This window comes from Lissotriton helveticus, chromosome 7 (genome assembly GCF_964261635.1).
Source record: "Lissotriton helveticus chromosome 7, aLisHel1.1, whole genome shotgun sequence".
NCBI lineage: Eukaryota > Metazoa > Chordata > Amphibia > Caudata > Salamandridae > Lissotriton > Lissotriton helveticus.
This window is the reverse complement of record NC_136068.1, coordinates 743,714,242-743,739,269: the sequence shown is the minus strand read 5'-3', so window position 1 is coordinate 743,739,269 and position 25,028 is coordinate 743,714,242. Positions and strand designations below refer to the sequence as shown.

Genomic DNA, 25,028 nt, shown 5'->3' with positions numbered 1-25,028 from the left:
TTATTCTGATCGGAAAAAGGGGGTAATTGAATTCTAGCTACTCAGGAATCAGGATGTGAGCCTGAGAGTGGCTGGTTCCAGGTGACAGATCAGTCCTCTTTACATTGAGAGTAAGGCCTGCATCGGTGGTAGGGCTATCTTCTCCTTGAGAGATTTCTACCAAGTCCGAGAACCAAGTTTGCCTAGCTCAGTGATGGGCTATCAGGATAAGGGTCATGTCTGCCTGTCTTAACATGTGTCTTACCAATGGTATTGGGGGAAATCTGTGAAAGGCACATTCAAATGCCTTAGCAGTTAATAGATAGGGCACTTCCCCTGAACTGCCGGAATGAATACCTGGACGAGAAGAAGTCTTGCCATTTTGTGTTGGCCTGACTTGCGAACAGATCTATATCTGGGGTATCCCATCTCTTGATGTCCTCTAGTGTTTGTTTTAGCTCCCATATGTGAGATGCACTTGCTTGTCTGCTTCAATGCTTTGGACGTCTGGTAGAAGCATCGCCGCCAGTGCTGTTCCTCTATTGCACATTTCCATTTTTCCTGTGCTAGTTGTGACAGCGGAGTATAGCAAAAGGGGTTCACCCAACCATAGTCACTGGGACCTGGGTAGTAACAGTACTGAGAAGAAGGGGTCCCAGCAAAGGACAATCAATACGCACAAATTAATAAAAATGGAGACACAGTAGATAAGAGATGAGCCTGCACTGTATTTATTCACAATGTAGGTGTATATTCAATATCATATCATTGAATGAACATTCATAGACTGTACAGTGCCCCAAGGAATAAGGGAAGTGATAAGGTGAGGATAGTGTGGATAGGGAATAGTGACTGTAAAAACAACCAAATGGCGCAACCGCACGTGTATGTTAATTTAAATATAAACCAACAAAAGACCATAGGTTCAATACATCACTTAATCAAAATCATACTCCACATAGCACATCAATGTTATAAATAATGGGGTGAAGCTGATAAACAAAGGACAGTTGTCGACGTTTCGACCCTCTAAATGTCGCAGGAGTTCGTTGTACCCTTGCTTCGGGGTCTTCATCAGGACGGGGTAGGGGCAGGCAACCAAATTAATTGTTGCTCGTCTTCACATTGAAAGTAGAAAAGGTGAGCTACATCTTGTGGTGTTAACTTCGAATCATGCTGTGTCGATGCTGAAAGGCCCTCAGGTATTAAGGATGAGCGTTCACGGTGAAGGCAAGGCACAAGGTCAGGCCAGAGAGTCCGAGGGTAGACTTTAACTATGTCAGTCCCAGTTCGTTTGTAGTATCGAAAAACACGGCAATAATGCAGCATCGGAGGCAAAGTGAATCTGTGTTCCTCATCAGCTCGCATCTGGCAATGTGACAGCGGACAGCATTTTGTCCTCTCCCTGATCATCTCCCCCCCCCCCACACCCTTTTTGGATGTAGAACATTGTACCGTTTTTTCCCTTTACATGTGCTTAAAAGGCCTTCAGTGCATGAGCAAAGGTCCAACAGGTTTGTCTCTCTCATAGTCTAAGAAGGGCTCCCATGTGCCCTTGCCAATCCTATATGGGATAAGGCTGTAGTGATGGGGACTCTTGGAGTTGATAGCCTGAAAGGTCCCCGTAGGGTAGGATGCTGAGTGTTTCACCACCATATCTCCTTCTAAATCATTTCTGTGACAAACACAAGATCCTCATATCCTTGTGGCTTGTGACCTTCTGCTGTTAAAACATTCCTGGACTGGGCGCATGTGCGGCCTGGCCCTTGGCAGAAGCAAGATGCATGATGCCATCATACCCATTAGTTTCATCATTGTCCTCACTTTCTGAGACTGAGCCTTATGGTATAGACAAGTTGAATCTGTTAATTTCTTGAATCTCCAGGGTACTGGATTAGGCCCTTGCTATTTTTGAGTTCAGCATCGCTCTTAGGAACACTTTCTCCTGCTCTGGGCATGGAGAGATCTTTTCTATATGTTCAGTGAGAACTCCAGCTGGTGAGGGATCTCCATCACAGTGTGCATGTTCTTTTGACAACTGTTCTGTGAACTTGCCTATACTAGCCATTCATTGGGAGACATGTATGTCTTGTCTCCTATGGTGCTTGGGTATTGCTGCTAGGCATTTTGTGAATACCTTTTGTGCTGATTTTATGCCAAAGGGCAGCTCCTTGAACTGGTAGTGTATCTGATCTATGACAAATATCTGTGTATCTTTGATTTGTCAGGATGTCAAGATAGGCGTCCTTCAGATCTATTATGGCCATATAGTCTCCTTTCTTTAGAAGTAGAATGACCACTTACAATGTTTTCATTATGAACTTGTGTAGCAATCAGAGGTCCAGAATTGGCCTTAATGTCATTTCTTGCTTTGATATGAGGAAGTAAGATTGTAATCCCCCTTTCTGACTTTTTGGGAAACTCATAGTAGCAGGAGTTCCTCATTTCTTTGGGACCTTTTCCTTAGAAGTAGTGAAGGCAGTCATATGATAAGTTTTATGTTTTAGCTGTGTTAAATGTATTTAATATCCAACTGGAGTGATTGACTTGCAGTCCTGTAGGATTCCCATATTTTTCCTCCACATGGGTTGTCAGTTTAGGGGTGTAATCCGTTCAAATCATTTCTTTTCCCCACCACCTCCCCCTCTTGGGCGTTGAACTCTCCCTTTTGCCCTCCCACGAAACGGGTGTCTTGCCAGGTACTGCCATTATTTGCACGAGTGAGCTGTGGTCAGCTGACTGAATCCTTTTTGCTGAGGGACAGACACTTGTTGGAAGGCCCCCCCAGCTTCCTAGTCTAGTTGGCATGCCTCTCCGCTTGAAGGACCTACAGAATTGCAATGTGCCACATTGCTTTTCACGACTGGTTGTCCTCCTTTATCTCCTGGAGCACAAGTTACTACTTGTGTAACGATATATCTGTAAGAGACATTAGTTAGTGATAGATTCCTTACCTTAGAATATCCCCAGAAGTCAGACTGGATCCGGAAATTTTTCGCGTAGCAGTACTTTTGCGCGTCGGTAGGTGTCGTCTGCGGCTCCGCGTCCGTCGTCGGCGTCGTGGGCGCCGTGATGACGTCGGAGTACTTAGACGCCACCTCCGCGTGCTGACTTCAGTTCTTAGACACAGCTTTTCCGCGCCAGAAGTGCTGAGCCATGTTAAAAACCAACACTGGTGCCATTGAAACTAGGGCCCTGAAAGGGGATAACCCTAACCCTAGATATCGGTTCGCAGAACGGGGAAGATGGGTGAGTCGGTAAGGAATCTATCACTAACTAATGTCTCTTACAGATATATCGTTACACAAGTAGTAACTTGTGCATCTGAAAGAGACACATTAGTGATAGATTACTTACCTTAGAATAGATACCCCAGCAATACCAACCCCGGTGGTGGGTCTGCGAACCAATAATCACACCAGAAAGTCCTGGAGGACGGAACGGCCAAAGAAGCCATCCCTCCGGACTTGGCTGTCGAGGCAGTAGTGTCTTGCAAACGTGTGCAGGGAGGCCCACGTAGCTGCCTGACCGATGTCTTGTAAGGGAACTCCCCGGCCCGAGGCAGAGGTAGTCGCCGTGGCTCGGGTGGAGTGAGCCCGCAATCCAACAGGGGGCTCCTTTTTAGCCAAGGAGTAACATGCCTGGATACACAAGATGATCCACAGGGAGATGGTCCTCTTGTGCACCGCTTTCCCCTTCTTAGCACCCACGTAACCAACAAAGAGTTGGTTGGCGGGAAGAAGGTTGGCAAGGTGATAGACTGCCCGATGTGGAAGGCTGTGACAACCTTGGGCAGGAAAGATGGCTTAGTACGCAACACAACCTTGTCCGGATGGACAGAAAGGAAAGGAGGAGTACAAGAAAGGGCCTGGAGCTCACTCACTCTCCTGGGCAGAGGTGATGGCAACCAGGAAAGCAGTCTTCAAAGTAAGAAGGCGGAGAGGACAGTTGTGAAGTGGCTCAAAGGGAGCGCACATCAGAAACGTAAGAACAAGGTTCAAGTCCCACTGAGGCATTACAAACGGAACAGGAGGGAACGTGTGTGTGATGCCTTTAAGAAAACGATTTACAATAGGGGACTTGAACAAAGAAGGTTGATCAGGCAACCTTAGAAAGGCTGAAAGGGCAGAAAGGTAGCCCTTGATAGTGCCCAGAGCAGAGCCCTGCTGGGCAAGAGAAAGGAGGAAAAGAAGAACCTCAGAGAGAGGGGCAGCAAGAGGATCCACAGCCTTTGCTGTGCACCATGCCACAAATCTGTTCCACCTGCAGGCGTATACCGACTTTGTGGAGGGACGCCTGGCTGCCAGAATGACGTTACAGACTTCAGGAGGCAAGTCAAATGGCCTCAACTGTGGCCGCTCAATCTCCAAGCATGGAGGTGGAGACTGGACAGGTTCGGGTGGAGGACCATCCCCTGCTGCTGCAACAGAAGGTCCTCCTGAAGAGGCAGACGAACCGGGGGATCGACTGACATACTGAGTAGCTCTGGATACCAGTACCTTCGTGCCCAGTCCGGAGCCACAAGGATGACTTGTGCCCTGTCGCGCTTGATCTTCTTCAGCACTCTGGGCAGAAGGGGTTATAGGCGGAAAGGCGTACAATAGACCGCAACTCCACTTCCGATGAAAAGCGTCTCAGAGCGAGTGCCGCCTTGGAAATTCCAACGCGCAGAACTGATGACATTGCGCGTTCTCTTCGGTGGCAAGTAGATCTAACCAAGGCTCTCCCCATCGCTGAAAGAGGCCTTGCGCCACGTCCGAGTTCAGACGCCATTCGTGATCCATCATGCACCGACGGCTGAGCTCGTCCGCCCTGGCGTTCAGAGAACCTGCCAGGTGTTGAGCCACCAGGGTCACGCCCTGGTGTTCCAGCCACTGCCAGAGGCGCAGAGCCTCCTGGCAAAGGGTCCACGACCCCACCCCGCCCTGTTTGTTGCAGTACCACATGGCGGTGGTGTTGTCCGTGAACACCTGCACTACACTCCCCCGGACAGAGGGGAGGAATGCTTTCAGTGCTAGACAAATCGCCCGCAACTCCAAAAGGTTGATGTGGAGCCGGGCCTCCGCCGGAGACCAGAGGCCTCTGATCTCCGCCTCTCCCATGTGGCCTCCCCAGCCCTGGAGGAACGCATCCGTCACAACTGGATGTATGATTAAACAACTACTTCTCAAACACCGAATGCCTAAACCACGAAGGCTATACCACGAACAAATATAAACCACTACATTCTTAGACAAAACTTCCTTAACCACGAAAAAAAAATGTATTGCCACTTTACCCAATATACTACTATGTTCTTAAAACAACACATGTCTTTTTGTATAAACTATTTTATGTGAAGAATGTTTAAATTAACAAATTATCTATTTAATCTTTTTTTCGAAATACGGATGAACTTACAAAAAAACGGTAATTATCTCTTGAAAACAATAAAATATAATTCCTTCATATGTTTTAGCATACTAGATTATTTTTTATTTTCAAAATAGATTTGGATGGCCTACCTGAAAACCTTCAGCTTCTGCCTTATTTGCCTGGGCCGGCAGGGGATATTTGACACTAGCTCCCTCAGAAATGGAATAACTATTTCAGGATGATTTCTATCTACTTTTCTTTCTTCGTTGGTATTGCCACTGACATGTAGACAAGTAATTTAATCCGGAATGGAGCTCGACTTCTTAACCTCGCCTCTCCCTTTATGAAACTCTCAATACCCTGTATTCTTAAGTTTCTCGGTGGGGAATCTTCACTTCTCGCCACTTTGTTCCTGTGCTGCTGCGCCTGTCCATGCTTTGAACCACTGCCACTTCCCTCCAAACCACGATGCAGCAAAACTAAGCTGCATTACTTCATGGCATACAAAACTGGTGTGTACCCAACTCGAGCACTTCCTAAATCGTGGATTGCAGTGCCATCTATTGGCCAGTTTCATAAGAACATGAGGAGGTCGTTGTTCGTGTACACAGTTGTTTAGGAAGTTGTGGTTCATGGAAAGGTCGTTGTTTAAGACTCGTTGCTTACTACACTCGTTGTAAAAGATTCGTTATTAAGGCTGTTTCCCGTCACAACTACGTGCTCCGGTTGGGGAAGAAAGAGGGATCTGCCGCTGACCCAATCGCGGTCCGTGAGCTACCACTGCAGTGGTCTCGCAGTGCCCTCCGAGATCAAGACATGGTCGGACAGGTTGCCCTGATGCTGGGCCCACTGAAACTTCAGGTCCCACTGCAGAGCCGGCATCCGCCACCTGGCGTGATGCACCAGTAGGATGCAGGAGGCCATCAGCCCCAGAAGCCGCAGCATCAACCTGACCGAGACCCGGGATAAAGGCTGGAAGAGTGGAATCAGAGCCTGAATATCCCGGACCCGCTGTTCGGGAGGATAAACCCGAAACTGCGCTGAGTCCAGAACCGCTCCGATGAAGAGGAGCTTCTGAGAGGGGCACAGGTGTGACTTCGGCACATTGAGGGAGAACCCCAGCTGGTGCAGGAGGTCTGCCGTTGTCTGGAGGTGGCTGACGACTGTTTGGGGCGAGCCCGCCTTCAACAACCAGTCGTCGAGGTAGGGGAAGACTGAAACCCCTAACCTGCGCAGATGGGCTGCGACCACCGCCATCACCTTTGTGAACACCCGTGGGGCGCTGGTAAGGCCGAAGGGGAGCACGGTATACTGAAAGTGCTCGTGGCCAACCGTGAACCGCAGGTAGCGCCGGTGGGCCGGCAGGACGGGGATGTGGAAATAAGCGTCCTGCAAGTCCAACGCTACCATCCAGTCTCCTGGGTCCAGTGCAGCTAAGACCTGAGCCAGTGGCAGCATTTTGGACTTCTCCTTCCGGAGGAAGCCGTTGACGTTCCTTAGGTCCAAGATAGGGCGTAGGCCCCCTTTGCCCTTCTTGGGTCCCAGAAAGTAGTGGGAGTAGCAACCACACCCTACTTCTGGCCCAGGAACGCGCTCGATGGCCCCCTTGGCCAAGAGGGCCGTAACTTCCTCCTGCAGAAGCCGCAAATGATCCCCGATACTCGGTGGTACTGCGGTGGCATGGCTGGAGGGGTCGCCTCGAAGGGGAGGGAGTAGCCCCTTCGGACGATTTGCAGCACCCACCTGTCCGACATGACAGTGCGCCAGTGGAGGAGTTGATGGCGAACCCTGCCCCCCACTGGCGTCACATGGGCCTGAAAGCACGGACTAGGAGGGTTTTGAGGCGGATGTTGCGGGGGAAAGTGTGGACTGACCTCGCCGTTGTCCCCGACCGCCACCACGGCGGTTCCCACGGCCCTCGCCGCGTTGGGTTTTACCCTGCGGAGCGTGGCTGGCAGCACGTGTGGGTACACCCCTTCCGCGGCCACGAAAGGAGTGAAAAGCAACCGATTGCTGGCGCGGGGCCGAGAGGCCCAAGGACTTGGCCGTAGCACTGGAGTCCTTAAAGCGCTCAAGCGCATGGTCTGCCTTGTCGCCAAAAAGGCTACGGCCATCAAACGGCATGTCCATCAGTGTGTTTTGGACATCGGCCGAAAAGTTGGTGGACCTCAACCAGGCAAGACATCTGACCGCCACTGTCGTTGCCATCGCTCTACCTAGTGAGTCGGTGGTATCCAGCCCACACCGGATAGAATATTTGGCTGCATCCCGGCCCTCCACAAGGGCTTGGCCGAGTTTGGCCCGTACCTCCAACGGACACTCTGGCAGCACTTCCGCAACCGTATCCCACAGAGAGTGGGTGTAGCGGCCCAAGAGGCAGGCGGTGTTGGAAGACCGAAGTCCCAGACTAAGGGAGGAGAAGATCTTTTTACCGTACTGCTCGTAACCTCTTGGATTCCCTGTCCGGCGGAGCCGACGGGAATGCGTTCTGGGAATTGGAGGCCTGGATGACCAGGCTCTCGGGGGTGGGGTGGGTGGACAGAAAACATGGGTCGCTCGGAGCCGGGCGGTGGCGTCTGGCCACGTTCCTATCTACAGGCAAACCTGTAGCGGGCTTGGACCAAGTGCCCAAAAGAACGAATAGTTTCTTACCGGTCGGTGTAGTTTTGCAGCTTGAAGATCTTTCTGGATTCACTATGCTGTGCATATTCCGCAATCTGGTGGTTGGGTCCGCAATCGTAGTCTTTTTTCTCTTTTTTTCTTTCTCGTAGCCCAGGTGGGCGTCGACGTCCCACCATTTGGTGTACCTTCGGTGACGTCGGCGTGCTTCCGGCGGAAGCTACCACCCTTGGGCGCCATCTTCGGATTCTTTTTTCTGTCTTTTTCTTTTCTGTCTTTGTAGTGAATCCATGGCTATGTTTGTTAATCGTTTTTTCAACGTAATTCTTTTCACGTATCTTTTCACGTATCTTGTAAGCTTCAACTTGCTTTCTTTTCTATGTGTTTCCACCTTCTTCTCCAGCCTCATCTTTCTGGCGGAGGCAGGTGGGTTCGCTAGTGAATCCAGAAAGATCTTCAAGCTGCAAAACTACACCGACAGGTAAGAAACTATTCGTTTTGCAGCGTGAATCTTTCTGGATTCACTATGCTGTGCATAGATTTTGTAGCGGTTTTCGTTACTTTTGTGGCGGTTGGATGGAAGATGAGCGTTGGTTGTTGAATATATGTTTAAGCACCTTTTGTCCTACTTGTGCTTCTTTGTTCATCTGTACATCCACGCAATAGTGCTTAGTGAAAGTGTGCATTGAAGCCCATGTTGCCGCCAGGCATATGTCCTGAATTGGTGTGTTGGCCAGAAAGGTAATTGTTGCTCCTTTCTTCCTGGTGGAGTGGGCCTGTGCCCCTCCTGTTAGCTCCTGGCCAGCTTGTTTGTGGCAGAATTGTATTGTCTGTGCGATCCATCGAGCTATGGTGTTTTTAGTCACTGGTTTGCCCATGTAACTGTTTGCGAAGGATACGAAGAACTATTTTGTTTTCCTGTGTTCCTTCGTCCTTTCGATGTAGTGCATCACAGCCCTTCTTGCGTCTAGGGTGTGGAGCGACCTCTCAGCGCTTGTACTGGGGTTTTGGAAGAAGCTAGGGATCTGAATACTCTGATTGATGTGGAACCTTGACACCACCTTTGGCATGAAGTGTGGGTCTGTTCTCATCACGACCCTGTCACTGTGTATCTGGATGTAGGGTTCCTGCAGTTCGCTCACCCTTCGTAGCGAGGTGATTGCTACCAGAAAGGCAGTCTTCATCGTCAGCATTTGCAGTGATGCTTTGTGGATGGGTTCGAAAGGTGCTTTCATGAGCTCCGTCAGTACCACATTTAGGTTCCAGGCCGGTGGCGGCATTCTCTTTGGTGGCGCTATTCTTTTAGCCCCTTCTAGGAATCTTTTTACGACCTGGGATGTAAAGAAGCTTCTCCCTGTTTCTCCTCTTGTGTATGCCACAATCGCTGCCAGGTGCACCCTCAGCGAAGATGAGCTTAGCTTAGCCCTAATTAGGTGCGTGAGGTACTTTAGCACCGTGGATTCCTTGGTCAGTTTCCTATGGAGTTTTTTCTTGCAATACCATTGAGTGAATCTTTTCCATTTCTCCCCATAGCACTTGCGTGTGCTGGGCCTTCTTGCCTCTCGCAGCACCCGCAGGGTGCTCTCTGGTAGTTTTAGATGTGCGAACTCTAAGTCCTAGAGCCAAGCTGAGAGATTTAGGCTCTCCGGCTCTGGGTGTAGAACTTCTCCTTTTTCCATGGAGAGTAGGTCTCTTCTTTTTGAGAACTTGTGGGGTGGGCCCTGCGCCATCTCCATTATATGAGAGTACCAGGTCTGCCTGGCCCACTGTGGTGCCACCAGGACGAGCGTCATGTTGCTCGTACTGCATTTGTTGAGAACCCTGGGGATCAATGGTATCGGGGGGAAAAGCGTAGGCAAATGTTTTTGACCAGCTTATCCATAGGGCATTCCCCTGTGACAGTGCCTCTGGTTGCCTGGATGCAAAGTATTGGCATTTTGCATTCCGGCATATTGCAAACAAGTCTATTGTTGGCGTGCCCCATTTCCTGAATAGTCTCTCTGTTTCCTGACTGTTGAGTTCCCACTCGTGGGACGCTGAAGTCTGCCTGCTGAGCCAATCCGCTTTTACATTGTCCTTCCCTGGCAGGTGTATGGCTAGCAGGTCTATTTTTAGTGGTATAGCCCATTTCCAGATTTCCTGTGCCAAGCTTGACAGAGGGAACGATTGAGTTCCCCCCTGTTTGTTTATGTAAAACATTGTTGGCGTGTTGTCTGTTTGTATTAGCACCTTCTGGTTGTACAGGTGTTTCTGAAAAGCCTTGAGCGCTAGCAACACAGTTTTCAGTTCCAGGTAATTGATGTGTTTGACTGCATCTGTAGGGCTCCACAGACCCCTCACTCTGAGCCTGTTCATGTGTGCGCCCCACCCCTTCTGGGATGCGTCTGTGGTGATGGTCACTGTTGGGTCCGGTGGTGTTAGAGGTTTCCCTTCTGTTATTCTCTCCTTGGTCCACCACCTTATCTCCTCCTGCACCCTGTGCGTTACAACCACTAGATCCTCCCAACTTCCTGTAGCTTGTGACCATTGCTGTTGCAGCCACTCTTGGAGTGGTCTCATTTGTAGGCGTACATTGGGGACCAGGTGTATGCATGACGCCATCATCACCAAGATCTTGCTCACAGTCCTCACTGTCAGAGCTTGCCCCTTCTGGTAGTGAAGTTTCTCCCTCAGTAGGCTGAGTGTTCTCTTTTCGCTGGGTAACACCCTGCATTGGACGGTGTCGATCTGGGCTCCCAGGAAGATCTTCACTTGCTCTGGTTCCATCGAGCATTTGCCCCAATGTATGGAGAACCCCAGGCTTGCTAGCGTTCTTGTCACCTGTTCTGCATGATCTTTGCATGTCTTGTAACAGCTTGCCTTTACGAGCCAGTCGTCGAGGTAGGGGTACACGTGTATCCCCCTCCTTCTTAGATGTGCGGCCACCGCCGCGAGGCATTTGGTGAACACCCTTGGTGCGGACTTTAGTCCGAAAGCCAGGGTCGTGAATTGGTAGTGATCCTTGTTCACTGTGAATCTTAGCATGTGCTTGTGCTGCCTGTTCATGGGGATGTGCAGGTACGCATCTTTTAGGTCTATGGTGGACAAGAAGTCCCCGGCCTTTATCTGTGGGATGACCTCTTGTAGGGACGTCATTTTGAATTTTTGAGTTTTGACGTATTTGTTTAGGAACCGTAGGTCCAGGATGGGTCTTAGACTTTCGTCCACTTTTGGCACCAGGAAGTAGTTTGAGTACACTCCCTTGTTCCGTTCTTTGAAAGGAACCCGTTCGATGGCCGCTTTGAGGAGGAGTTCTTGAGCTTCCTCTTGCAGTAATTGCAGCTCTCTTCCCGAGTGCTGTCTTTTCTTTGGTTTTCTGTTTGGTGGTCTCTTTTCCAACTCTATGCAGTATCCGAACTGCATAATGTTGAGTATCCACTTGTCTGTTATTTTTCGCCACTCCTGGAGAAAAAATCTCAATCTTCCTCCTACCGGCGTCACATGTTCCTTTGTGTCTTGTCCGTGTAGCCCTCTCCTCTTTGTTTTCCCGTGCTCCTCCCCCGGAGGGTTTGAGTGGGGGAGCACCTTCTTCCGTGTGAAGTCACTTGGAGGGGGGTTGTTCACCGTCTCTCCTTCTCTGGCCCCGTCCATTTCCTCTTGACCGAAAGGACTGTCCCCTGCTTTGGTAGTTCCAGCTTTGCCTCTGCTGGCCCTGGTGGCCTTGGTTGTCACTCTGTTGCCCCTGGTGGAAACTCTGGTGAGAATCTCCTCGCTGACTTCCACCTCTGCCGTTCGGCCTCCTTGTAGGAGTGCCCCTCCTCATCCCCCTGAACTGCAGGGCCCCCATGGACCTTGCTGTCTTGTTGTCCTTCAGTTGGGTGAGCTTTTCATCAACTGGGGCTCCGAACAGTGTTTCACCGTTGAAGGGTGTGTTCAGGATGTTGTTCTGAACCTCAGCCTTGAAGCCTGAGATCCTGAGCCAGGCTTGCCTTCTCTCTGTGATGCCTATAGCCATCAGTCTGCTGGATGTTTCTGCCCCATCCAAGGCTGTCTTCAGGCACGAGTTGGCGATGTTTTTCCCCTCTTCCACAAGGTGAGATGCCCTCTCACGGTATTGTTCCGGGAGGTGCTTGAGCAATTGTCCCATCTCATCCCAGTGCTGGTATTGATGTCTATTCAGGAGGGCGTTGGAGTTCGCCATCCTCCAGTGCGTTGCGGCGTTCCTCTCAATTTTCCTGCCAGTTAGATCCATCCCCCTGCTTTCCTTGTCAGGTGGAGGTCCAGACGTTGTTAGGACGTTTGCCCTTTTCCTGGCCGTTGCAGCGATTATTGAATCTGCTGCGACGGATCCCTTGATGTAAGCTGGGTCTTGGGAGGAGAATTTGTACTTGTTCTCCGTCCTCGGCGTTACTGATCTGCATGTAGCCCGGTCCTTGAAGGCTTCCTTCCCCTGGTCTCTGATACTCTTGAGCATGGGCAAGAACTGGCTTCTTGTCTGTATGGGGAGCAATGTCTCGAGCAGGAAGTCTGCTTTTGGCTTCTCCTCTTCCAGCTTAACTCCATAAGCTGCTGCCGCCTTCCTGACCACCTCATTGTATGCCCCAATGTCATCCGGTGGCGAAGGCCTCGAGGGGTATGTTTCCACCGCTTCCTCCGGGTTTTCGGCCTCGATGTCCTGCCATTCCTGGTCTTGGGCCGTCGAGGAACCTGAGCCGTAGCTTGACTGCTGCACCCCGTAATCCCCTTCTGTGTAGTAGAGGTCTTCCTCTTCTTCGTGCTCCAAGGGTTCCGGAGTTTTCGGCGTCTCTTCGACGTCGAACTCCTCGAGCTCCTGTACCTCAGCGACGGTCGGTGCCGGCTTCGAGGGGATCTTGTAACTTCTCATTTTTTCATCGAAGTCTTTCTTTCTCTGAAGGATGTTCTCCATTTCGGCCTCGAGCCTTCTTCTCTTTCTATGCATCTCTGCGGCCTGCTCGTCGTCGAGCGTTTCGGCCGCTCTTTTCGGCGGCGTCATGGACGTCGAAACTTTCTTCGGCTCCTTTTCTTTCGAAGTCGAAGGCCCTTTTTCGGGGGCTTGCTTCGATGACCGTTGCTTTTCGCTGGTCTTCGGCCTCCGGGAGTCCTTCTCGGAGGATCCGTTGGGCTCTTTCTCGGAGGATGCAGCTTCGGTCGTCGATTTGCTCGGTGCCGGTGCTCCTTTCGAGGCTCTGGGCTCAGACTTTCGGGAGTCTGCCTCTGGCTTTCGAGGCCCTGTGGGAGTTTTCGGGGTCGTAGACTCTCCTACCTTGTCAGGCGTTTTCTTATCGGTCTCTGCGACCGTGAAGTCATCTGGGCCTTCGGCGATGTTGTCCTCGTCGTCGGTTGAGAGGCCAAGTTCATAAAGCGCCGGGCCCTGCATCGTGTGGTGAGCTGTCCTCTGTCTCTCTCGAACTCGGGGTGTCTTCGGCTTGAAGACGGAGCAGGCGTTGCAGTCTCTGCTCTCGTGATCGATTGGCAGGCAGAGGTTGCAGACTGGGTGCTGGTCCTTCTGAGCGAACTTGTGGTGGCAGTTCTTGCAGAATTTAAAGGGCGTCTTGTACATCCCTGCGCTCAGGGGGCCCCCTGTGTGCGCATTCCTCCAAGGACGTCGAAGATTTCGAAGTTCTCTCCTTTCTTCGTCATCTCTTCTCTAATGGTCCTCTTCTCCCGATCTTCTCAGGTCTTCACCGTTGAAGAGATGCTGTATTTCCTCCTTTTCTCCTCCAAAACTTCTTGAGCTTCACGCGACGATCCAGACCCAACGGCGGAAAAAAGAATCTGAAGATGGCGCCCAAGGGTGGTAGCTTCCGCCGGAAGCACGCCGACGTCACCGAAGGTACACCAAATGGTGGGACGTCGACGCCCACCTGGGCTACGAGGAAGAAAAAAAAAAAAAAAAGAGAAAAAAAAGGACTACGATTCCGGACCCAACCACCAGATTGCGGAATATGCACAGCATAGTGAATCCAGAAAGATTCACGCTGCAAAACGTCGGACAAGGCCTCGTTAAACGGCAGCACAGGCTCGGCTGAGCATGACTGCGGCTTAAGGACCTCAGTGAGGAGGTTAGTCCTCACGGCCGCGACGGGGAGCTCAAGGCCCAAGGCCTTGGCCGCCCTCATCAACACCACACTATAGGTTGCCCCCTACTCCGTAGCCACGGTAGGAGGGGAGACAAAGCCAGTGTCGGGCGAAGTGTCCAGACCACTGGCATCCCCAAGTTCACCTGTCCAGTCCTCTTGGGACTGACATTCATGTGTCAGAGGGTCCTCAGACCCCTCCCAATACTCCTCATCACCCATCTCCTGATACTCAGGGTCAGAAAAAGATGGGGCCGTTTCATGGAAAGTAAACTCTCCGAACGGCGTCTGGAGCAGCGCCCAGCGGCGCCGCGCCGGGTCGAGGGAGGCATCGGGGACGGCGCCGCCCAAGGGCGGCGCCGGGGGTGACACCTAGGGGGTGGGCGCCGGGGAGGTCGTTAAGTCCACCGGCGGCGACCCGGATCCGGAACCGGATCCACAGGGGCCCTGCGGCGACAGGCCCGAAGGCGCCGTCGGAGCCGAAGCACCCGACGGCGTCGGGACCGAAGCCCCCGAAAATGCTAGGCACCCCAGACTGGTCCGCTGGGCCCGGAGGCGCCGCGGAGCCCGTCGGAGGAGAGAGGGACCTCATGGCCATGAGGAACCGCTCGATCTCCTCCGGCGCCGCATTAGGCCCAGGGTCCGGAGGGTATGAGGCCGGATGCGGCGCCTGCGACTCCGACGGAGCCGCGTGGGCGGTGTCACCAGAACCCCCCGGCCGCGTCGTGCAGAGTCGGAGAGCGATGACGTCTCTTCGACTTCTTGTGCTTACCTGACGACTTCGACCCAGAGGAGTGATGTCGACTCCCGGAGCTCCAATGGCTCCTCTCCCGCGACCGGTCCCTCGACCTCCGTCCGGACCGGGACCGTTCTCGGCGCGGGGCAGACTGCCGGAGTTCGAGCCGCTTACGGGACCGCTCCCGCCTAGCCTTTGAAGTTAGGGCCCGACAGTCGGAGCAGGTCTTGTCGACGTGATCGACGCCGAGGCAGTGGAGACACCGGCGGTGAGGGTCGGTGACAGACATCAGTCGGTCGCAATCCTCACAGGGCTTGAAACCTGGCATCCCTACCGGCACCGTTCGGAGTCGAAGACTTCGAAAAAGGATAATCAAAAGATCAAAAACGTTTAGTCAAAAAGTGACTAAGGTACCACTTTTTCCGGATCTGCACTGCTGGCGCGGAAAAAAGAAGAACTGACGTCAGCACGCAGAGGCGGCGTCTAAGTACTCAGACGACGTCATCACGGCGCCCACGATGCCGACGACGGACGCGGAGCCGCAGACGACGCCTACCGACACGCAAGGGTACTGATACGCGAACAATTTCCGGATCCAGTCTGACGCCTGGGGATAATCTAAGGTAAGGAATCTATCACTAACGTGTCTCGTACAGATGTGTGTCCTTCACTGCCGGTCTGAAGAGGGTGTAAAAACAGAAACTCTCAACCAGGCATGCCTCCTGAGGGTTGTACCAATTCAAATTTGCCTGCTGGCTGTTTCTGCTGCGTCCAGGTTAGATTTGAGGCAGGTGTTGGCGATGGTCTTGTCTTCCTGTATCACCAACATGTCCCTTTTCTCATACTTTTCACGATGGTGCTGCATGAGGCCCTCTATATTGTTCTTGCAACCGTATAGCTCCTTTTGTTTTGCAATCCTCTGACTGTCTAGTGTTTCAATGTCGAGGCAGTGTTCAGCAACAGAGTCCGAGACTTTGTTAGCTTTTTGCCGCATCTTGCAGTCCACTTCCTTCACCGCTCTCCTGGCTGCCTTCAGTCTCTCCACGTACAGGAGTCAAACTCACCCCCTTGTGCCAGTGCTGTGTCTTCAATGCTTCCTGCTTCTTCGTCACTAAGCAGGCCCAACTCTTTCAGCGAGGACTGATTCTCTCAGTATCAACTGTGTCATGGTGCACCTACATTGTGCTTCACCTTTGGAATCACAGTCCGCGGTACTATGGTCTTTAGGAAAGCATAGGTTACAAATCTTTCTGAGCTAATTTGTAATGGCAGTTGGGCATAACTTTAAGGGTGTATTTTCCTATTACCCTCGCTGCCTCAACTTTTTGCATTCTTCAGCCACAATCTCCTGGTCCTCAATCCACCTTTTGCCTAGTAAGCCTCATAAAAGCTGAATGTTGCTCAAATCTTTCAAATCACATGGCTTCCAGCGAAAGTGAGTACTTCAGAGGTTGCATTTGTGGAATCACTGTTACTAGGAATGGTAAACCGATGATCAATCCTTTTGAAAGCTAACTCAAAAACAGAAAAGTCTTCTGGAGTGGTTACTGACTGGAGGATGAGGTGTATGGCTCTGTTTGCACAACATAAGCTTGATACATTCCAAAAAACAAGCACACCTCTCTGGTATATGTTTTTTAGCAGGCCCATGACTCAGATATGGACCAAGAAAGGACTTATGGCAGTCTAAGGGGTACTCATAGGTGGTAAACCACCTGGTGCTCTTATTTGAAGCATGGGCCAGTTCTTAGGCGAAAGAGGTGAAACCCTAAGGTAAGTCGCCCATTAGTGTACATTACTATTTCAGTGGGTCTTACATCTTTAGAACAAATGTCAGCTTTTTTCTACCATACAGTCATTGACTTCCAACTGCTCGAGTTGTAGGCTTCTAGTGTTACGAGAGAGGCTTTACTTTGCACAAAGGACCTTTTTGCCCAGGCCTGCGTTTATAGCAATTACCTTGTACAACAAATGAAGCTACAGCTGACTCTACGCTCAGCACATCAATCATATAGTCCCATATTAAGTAAGGTCCCATGCCAGCCAACCAAGGGACCTGCACATCCATCATATAGTCCCATATTAAGTAAGGTCCTATGCCAGCCAACCATGGGACCTGCTGCCGCTCGGTCCCCCTGGAAATCTAGAAACGAAATTCAATGCAAAGGTGGAGGCAGCACCAGGGACGAAGTCACAAACTGGTTACTTAGTTTCAAAAAGTTCTTTATTATTCTTCATAAAAACACTGGACAACAGGCAACGCGTTTCGTTCCTGTAAAAGGAACTTCCTCAGGGCAAAAAGTGTATGTGTAGACTTGTAGGGTGGACCCAGAATATTGGCCTCAGACGTGAAAATCCCAATCCTATTTTCATTCACAAGTACCACGATTTCTATTGAAACTGTACATGGGCGCAGTTAGGCAAGAAGGGTATCTCTTGCACAGGCTGAATCTTCCGACTAAAAACTAAAGCCTAGATCACACAGTCGTAATATCGAAAAGCAAAAGTCCACGGACGATATTGTAGTGAGTGAACTAAATTTTGGCAGTCCCACAGTATGTAGAACAGCTCCAAGTCAGGGCCAGAAGTCAATTGCGGCGAGTTTGATAGAAAATTGTTCAACAGAAGGAGTAGGTGAAGCTACAGGGGTCCACATCATACAAAAAATATCTTTACTGTGGGTCCTTAAATTAGTATCCAAGGGAGATCATGATACATCTCAGAGAAATGGAATCCTCCTGTCCTCACGCGAGTCACGAGTCTTACATCTTTATAACAAAAATGAGTTTTTTTCTACCATACAGTACATTGATTTCTAACTGCGCGAGTTGTAGGCTTTTAGTGTTACGAGATAGGGGCTTTACTTTGCACCATGGACCTTTTCGCCCAGGCGTGCGTTTATGGCAATTACCACTCACTCTCTGGCAATTTGGGAAACAGTTTCCTAGGTCAATGCAAAGCTCATGATATTAAGAGCACCACTGATAATCTCCCTTAGTTGTCCTGGGAGTACAACATATGACTAAATAACCGATGTCAAAAGGCTCTCAAAATGGAAGAAACATCTTGGTTTGAGGAATTGAAAGTGGGGGGTTTAAAAGAACTGGGATTGAAGTATAGCTGCTCCATAGCCCCTTTCCTGCACGGACCTACCATAAAACTAGTGGGGAAACTAACTAATTACTCCAGTCCCCTCGACTCTACCCTCTCATAGCCAGCAACATCAGTAAAAACTTTCCTGAGCATGTTCATGCCTGTAGAGAAAGAAATAAAAACACATCCTCTCCTGAAAACATGCCCAAAACGAAAAATCTGTTGGAAATATCAAGTATTACCCACCGTTCAACAGGTGAACCTTAGGACATCCCTGATAAATTGACTAGGTCCACTGGCAAATAATTTGGGGAAAACTACTTGCATGTAAGAAAATTCATTTCCATACCCTCGTAAAAGAAGGGAAACAAAGTAATCACACAATAATCTATGGAAGAAAACCAACTGAATTGGTATAGGGCTCTGCCGCTGTTATTTGTACATTCTGATTCTGGGGAATCCCCACTAGGAGGAGGGCTCCCAGGAATTGACAAGGGGGTTATAACGCTTTGGCACAGGAAGATCAGTAGGGGTTACCAGATGTCTTTGGGGGCAACACCGTGGCAGCATGAGCTCCCAATAGTTGAAAACTTGCTCTTGCAGTAGGTCGCGTTAACAGCAACAAGGGCCCCCAAATTAGTCAGCAGGGACCTCGGGGAACATACTTTGCACATACAACAATGGTCCCATGCATACAAAAGATATGGGAAGAATGAATATAGACAGAGTCAATCTATATTGCGAGTGACATGTCCAGCCGGACAGTGGTCTTCAAAGTTTACTCAATATACAGGTTAAAAACACAAAAAGTACCTTCCACAATTGAACCAGTGTGGTACACAAGCCTGTGCCCAGCACTGACAGAACGGGTACAGAAGGTGAATATAGATTACGAAGAAGGGCTTTTTAAGGCCAAAGAACGTTTTCTGTCATAAATACAGATTGTACAGATTTTGTAAACATAGCACCATTACATCACATAGTAATCACGTTACATATTAGGTGCTAGAATAGGTCGACGGCGTTTCGGACCCCTTAGTAAATCACGGGGACCATCATCAGGACATTACAATGAAAGCCTTAACAGAATCGGCTGGTGTGCTCCCTGACGCCAGGGAGCACACCAGCCGACCGACTCACCCGGTTCCCCAGGCTCCGACGGAAACCACTGCGTTCCGCGGACTCGTGCGCTCGATTGTGAGCGATCGCATCCCCACCTTCAATCTGCCGGATGCGATCTGGCTTTACCGGCATTTAGAGGCTAATGTTAAGGCTTTCATTGTAATGTCCTGATGATGGTCCCCATGATTTACTAAGGGGTCCTAAATACGTAACGTGATTACTATGTGATGTAATGGTGCTATGTTTACAAAATCTGTACAATCTGTATTTATGACAGAAAACGTTCTTTGGCCTTAAAAAGCCCTTCTTCGTAATCTATATTCACCTTCTGTACCCGTTCAGTCAGTGCTGGGCACAGGCTTGTGTACCACACTGGTTGAATTGTGGAAGGTACTTTTTGTGTTCTTAACCTGTATATTGAGTAAACTTTGAAGACCACTGTCTAAGCTGGACATGTCACTCGCAATATAGATTGACTCTGTCTATATTCATTCTTCCCATATCTTTTGTATGCATGGGACCATTGTTGTATGTGCTTGCAGTAGGTCGCATCACTCAGCCAAGCCTCTGTAGAGGGGGCTATCGGTCTACCCCGATGTATTGTAATTTGGCAAAGAGCCAGAAGGAGAAGCATGGCAGCGAGACAACAGTCTCCATGGGGAACATCCTTGACATAGCACCGTAGGGTAGTCAAGGGAGTGCAAGGTGGGGAGTTGCCAGTGATGGTTTGTAGAGTGGAGAAGACACCAACCCAGAAGTTTGCCACACGCGGGCACTCCCACACGAGGTGGAAGAAGGATGCCTAGGGAACTACACAACAAAGGTAGCGTGCGTCCTCGGACAGGCCCATATGATGGAGTTGCATCAGTGTGTGGTGTAGCCTGTGGAGGAATTTAAAATGAATTCACCTCAGTCTGTAGTTAGAGGGTAGGGACATTGTCTGGCCACAACAAAAGGATCATTGGGCATCTGTGATGGTGGGGGTGAGGGGGGGGTGTCCGTTTCGTTGACTTGCATCGTAGAGTTCGGGTGAGTAACCAGCCGAGAAGGTGTTGTGTATCATGTGGCAGAAGGCTCGAAGTGGATGATAGAGAAGGAACTCTGTTGTAGTAGGACTTGTCGCCTCGGTCTCTTCCAATGCAGGCAGGAAGTGCTCAGCCAGGTACAGATCAGCGAAGGTTATAAGGTTATAAGCCCGCATCCCTGTGCTCTCAACCTATCCCCTCGCCCTGCAGGGGTGGCAGGAGGGGTTTGTGCCCGATGGGCATGGCAGCCGCAGGGGTGGCCAGTACGACACTCCAAGCCATCCTACGCCAGTGCATGATCTCCACCGTGTCGATCTCATTTCGTGGCAGTTTGCAGGGTACATAGATTACTGTAGTCAAGGGGCAGGGTGCTGGATAATCCGCCTCTATGGCCGTGTGTGGTTGAAATTGTATGGGGTATAGCCAGTAGTTGAAGGTATTGCGCCTGGGCACTGAGCGCATGTAGGACCATGTCTGGAACTGCCTGAAGCCCTTGCTCGAGAGGTAAGGTAAGTATTTCCCAGGAAATCCTCGGTTGCTTGTCAGCCCGATGAGGTCCAAAAGCAGCTGACACAGAAGTGAGTGGTAAGAGGGAGGGGGAAGAATTAAAAAGCAAAACAGGAATTTGGGTGGTATATACATTTTTGCAACAGCTATCCTTCCCGTGACAGACAATGGCAGGCGGGATCACACGGGATCCTATCCTCCAGCCATTCCATGTCTCTACCGTAGTTGACCCTCCACAATTCGTCTGGGTCTCAGCTGAGCTAGATACCCAGGTACATGACAGGGACAGAGGCCCACTAGAGCGGATATTCAGAGGCGAAGGGCAGATTGCAGTCGGTGGACTCCATCGTGACAGCGAATACAAATCTCAGATTACAGCAAACTTAGCACATTCCATGAGTGATCAGGAAAGATTCAGACAGCATTCAGGTTAGCCGGAGGCACAATGTAGGCGATGTATAGAGGAGTCGGATCTTCCAAATGAAGCAGGGGTTGAGGCCAAGACACGCGAGAAGGAGGAAAAGGTTTGGCCATTCGAAAGAGTCAAAGGCCTTCATTGCGTCCAAAAGTGCGGTAGCAAGGTGAGGGTCTAAGGTGTGCATTAGGGCGATTATCATTCAGAGATTATGCGAGGTGGACTGGTATAAGAATGTGTAGGCGTTGTCACACCAGCCTGCACGCAACCCCAGCTCTGTGGTTTGTGTGAGGTGGAGTTCCTGAAGGCAGCATATGTCTATGGGGTGTTTGTTGAGATATGCGTGGACCAATCAGGTTTTTCTGCGGCCAATGAGCCCCCTGATGTTCCACGCGAGGCACCTGGAAATAGTTATGGCATAAGCGTGGTGGGACATGTGTTGGAAAAAGCTGGAAGTCCTGGTGTTTTAAGGGGTAAAGACACATTGTGGGGCTGTGCAGAGAACCTGCGGGAGGGAGGGGAAAACAGGGAACAGTTAACACAGACATAATTCACCCACTCCAACAATCCACCAAACATGGTTGAGAAACTATCCCACCCGCCAACCGCCCCATTCCAAATACATTCAAATTGCATAGGAATCATCCCTAAGGCGACAGCAAGCCAGGCAAACATCCCAGTCAGAAACCTTCAGATGTCAGGGTCTTGTGCTGCTAACAATATCAGAGGGAAAAAAAATCGGCTAACATATTGAATCAATCACAAATGCATTCCCTTATGAGAGGAGGACTACTTAGCTCCAGGGCATTAAGGACATAGTTTTCAGCCCTGGAATTATTTGAGGGCATAATGCATTCTGTGGATTGTAGTCATGTTTTTCTTCCATGCAACTAATGCACCTGAATTAAACGACCTGTAGGTAAAAAGTTCAGCACTTGAGACACCGTATGCATCTAGAATGAGTTTTCACCCTAATGTTGTTCATGTTGTTAATAAAGATGCTGGCATGTTGGATTCTCTCTTTTCACAAATACTTTTACTTTGGGTATAATTAGGTCTTTGAAAAGAGGTGATTATGTATTACAAGGATTTAAGGGGAAACATTCTGTAAGATCCACTAACAGTCTTGCGGGGAGACCACAATGAAACATAGTTTATTCAAACTGAATTGGAAGTAAACCAATAATGCATGCTTGTTGCATATTAAACCAATAATGCATGCTTGTTGCATATTAAACTAACAATAGCGTACTTACCAGGTTAAATCGCTTACATTTGCTGGAACAAACTATGGTCCACCCTAGTGATTGCTATACATCTTTCCTATTCACATGAAGTAGAATATGTTCTCCTTAAATAAGAGGTCTGCAACAGTTTCCAGAATAACCCAGGTGTACAGCGGTATCATTTTAAGTCAGAGGCTAGTTTGCCGAACATTTCTAAACAATGCCGTTTTATACAGGAGTAGGATTGCAACTCATTAGCCATTTTTATTGCTGTGCCTTTCTATTATACCATTTAAGACGCAATTACAAAAAGTACAGTATTTAAAAAAAAATAAAGGAATTAACAGATGAAAGAATACCTATTATTGGTAGCTATATAAAGATTCATTGGGCTAAAACTAACACAATCAAATAGTAGCATAAACTCACAACTTTATAGGGTTCAGCAAACAGAGGAGAGTGTGATGGAAAGGCTTCTTCGCCCTGTTGAATTTCTTGGTTTCGCCTTTCTCTTTCTTTCATACGCAGGACGTTCCGGTCTTCACGGTTCATATTGCTATTGACAAAAACATTTTTTGGAGCATATATAAGAAATAAGTAGTCGTAAATTCAATAAAACCAATATCGATTTAAGTATTCACACCATAACTTAATATCAAATAACATGTGGAAAGGCATATCCAACTCTCAAAGTAATAAACCGTATCAATAATATTTTCCTAGCAATACTATTCTTCTCACCATAATTAATAACAGCATCTACTTTAATATCATCCCTTCTCAATGCAGGAAAAACTTTCGTTTTAAAAACATGTTCATGGAAAAATATATCTGGGCCCTCTCTACAACCTAAATGAAGGTTCAATTTTTTGATAGATTGTGTGTTATGTTTGAGTTTCATGATGCTGGAAAAAGAAACAAAAAAGAAAACAATGACTCAGATTATTGGCGCCAGCAAAGGCCAGCACACAGTTTAAATTGTTCGGTCAGATCTGCCCATGCTTCAAAGATAACATGACCCTTTACAGTTTCAGAGCATTAATATTACTTTGCTGGGAAAAAAAGTAAATGCTATTTACCCAGTATGCATCTGTTCTTCGCATATAGAGCTGTAGAGTCAGATGCTTTGCATAGATCGCCATCTAGTGTTTGGTCCGGATGTTTGCACTTTGTTTTTTTTCAAAGAAGTCTTTCCAGTCACGAGGTAGGTGACTCCTCCTTTCTGTGATAGTGTGCATGGGCATCGACTCCATTGTTAGATTGCTTTCACGCAGAGGGCGATAATGGAGTTAGTGAGAGTAGTAAAAGGCGATGTCCATGAATGGATGTATCGAAGTAAGATGTTACTGTAACAGGTATAAGTCCACGGGGAGGCAGGTGGGCGAATGACTCTACAGCTCTATATGCCAAGAACATATGCATACGGGGTAAGTAGCATATTCCAGTCGAGGCATACGAGCTGCAGATCATATGCCGATTACAGACTATATAGCAGTTATCTCCCAAAGCGGTGGCTAACCTGTATCTGTTGCAGTGGTCTGAAATAGTGTACGTAAAACTGCCTGGCCCACTCTAGCTTGTTGTCTTGCTAACACATCTACACAATAGCATTTTGTAAATGTGTGAGGTGTAGACAATATTGCAGCTTTGCATATTTCATCTAAGGGTATATTTCCCAAGAATGCCATAGAAGCCCCCAGTTTGCGTGTAGAGTGTGCTCTAGTGGGAATTGTTAATGTTCCTTTTGCATAGCATATTTGAATGCACTTGACTATCCACCTTGCAATACCTGATTTTGATGTGGGATTGACCTTGTGTGGTGGCGCAATAACGACAAAAAGTTGATTTGTGTTACGGTAAGGTTTTGTCCTTTCTATGTAATAAAGAAATGTTCTCTTCACATCTAGTGTGTGTAGGGCATGTTCTGCCACTGAATCTGGTTAAGGGAAGAACACAGGTAATTCAACAGACAGATTGATTGATATGAAAAGCAGAAATGACTTGAAGAAGGAATTTAGTATTAGTCTGAAGAACCACTTTATTTTGTTGCTGTAACGGGGTAAAATAAAAAGAAAATGGATACTTGTATAGCGCACTACTCACCCGCAAGGGTCTCAAGGCGCTTGTTCGGATACCGCTGTGGAACCCATCCTGGCTTTCCCTGTGAGGTGTCCACTCCTGGGTACCCCCAAGGTGGAGGCCAGGCATCCTTAGCGTTGTGGGGGCCGTTGTGGAGATTAAGCAAGCTATTGCCCAGAGTTGCAGAGTGGGACTCCATGATTGGAATAGGCACCGAGGCGAGAATTATCAGGTCAGTGGAATTTTGAGCCCAAGACCCGCCGAGGCGGGGAATTGAACCCTGGTCCCAGGCTAGACCTCTGCATCAGGGTCTGCCGCTCTAACCATTGAGCCACACTTCTCCACAAGTATGGTGCGGGCGGTAGGGGTAGGAGTCACCGAGTCAGAGGCTTTGATTAACGATTTCAAAGAAGGTTTTATTTTTATGTATGCCTTTCTTCTCCGGCTTGTTAGTCTTTCCCGGGCAAATATGGCTGGGTCCGTATTGGTGTTCTTTGGGGGTTCCAGATTGCATAAGCCGGTGATGGTTGGAAGGACACTCCGTCAGGAACCACCAAAACAAAAGAAGAAACAAAGAGCAATCATTAGGGGGACGTCCGGTTTTGACAATGCAAGGGCCGGGAGTGAGGGAAACCAAGTGCACGAGTGCTATGTACAAATCCGTAACAGTGCTCAAGTGCTCGTGACGGGGAAGGGTTACAGGCTGTACAGACGTATCTACAAATATATTCAGGCGGGCAATCACTCGGTAGGCTGGTGGCGCCTTCCCACCCTCCCAGCTACTTTGCCCCGTAC

The 25,028-nt window shown here is 49.1% G+C and overlaps 1 protein-coding gene across 1 annotated transcript in view; it reads right to left on the bottom strand.

The window, feature by feature from the left end:
• AFF4 (ALF transcription elongation factor 4) overlaps nucleotides 1-25,028 on the bottom strand; it is a 907,016-nt gene that overhangs the window by 731,147 nt on the left and 150,841 nt on the right. The window contains exon 4 of the mRNA XM_078653083.1: nucleotides 22,584-22,710. Within this exon, the coding sequence (XP_078509209.1) occupies nucleotides 22,584-22,706 (123 nt within the window). The 5' untranslated portion in view covers nucleotides 22,707-22,710. The remainder of the gene's footprint in view (nucleotides 1-22,583; nucleotides 22,711-25,028) is intronic.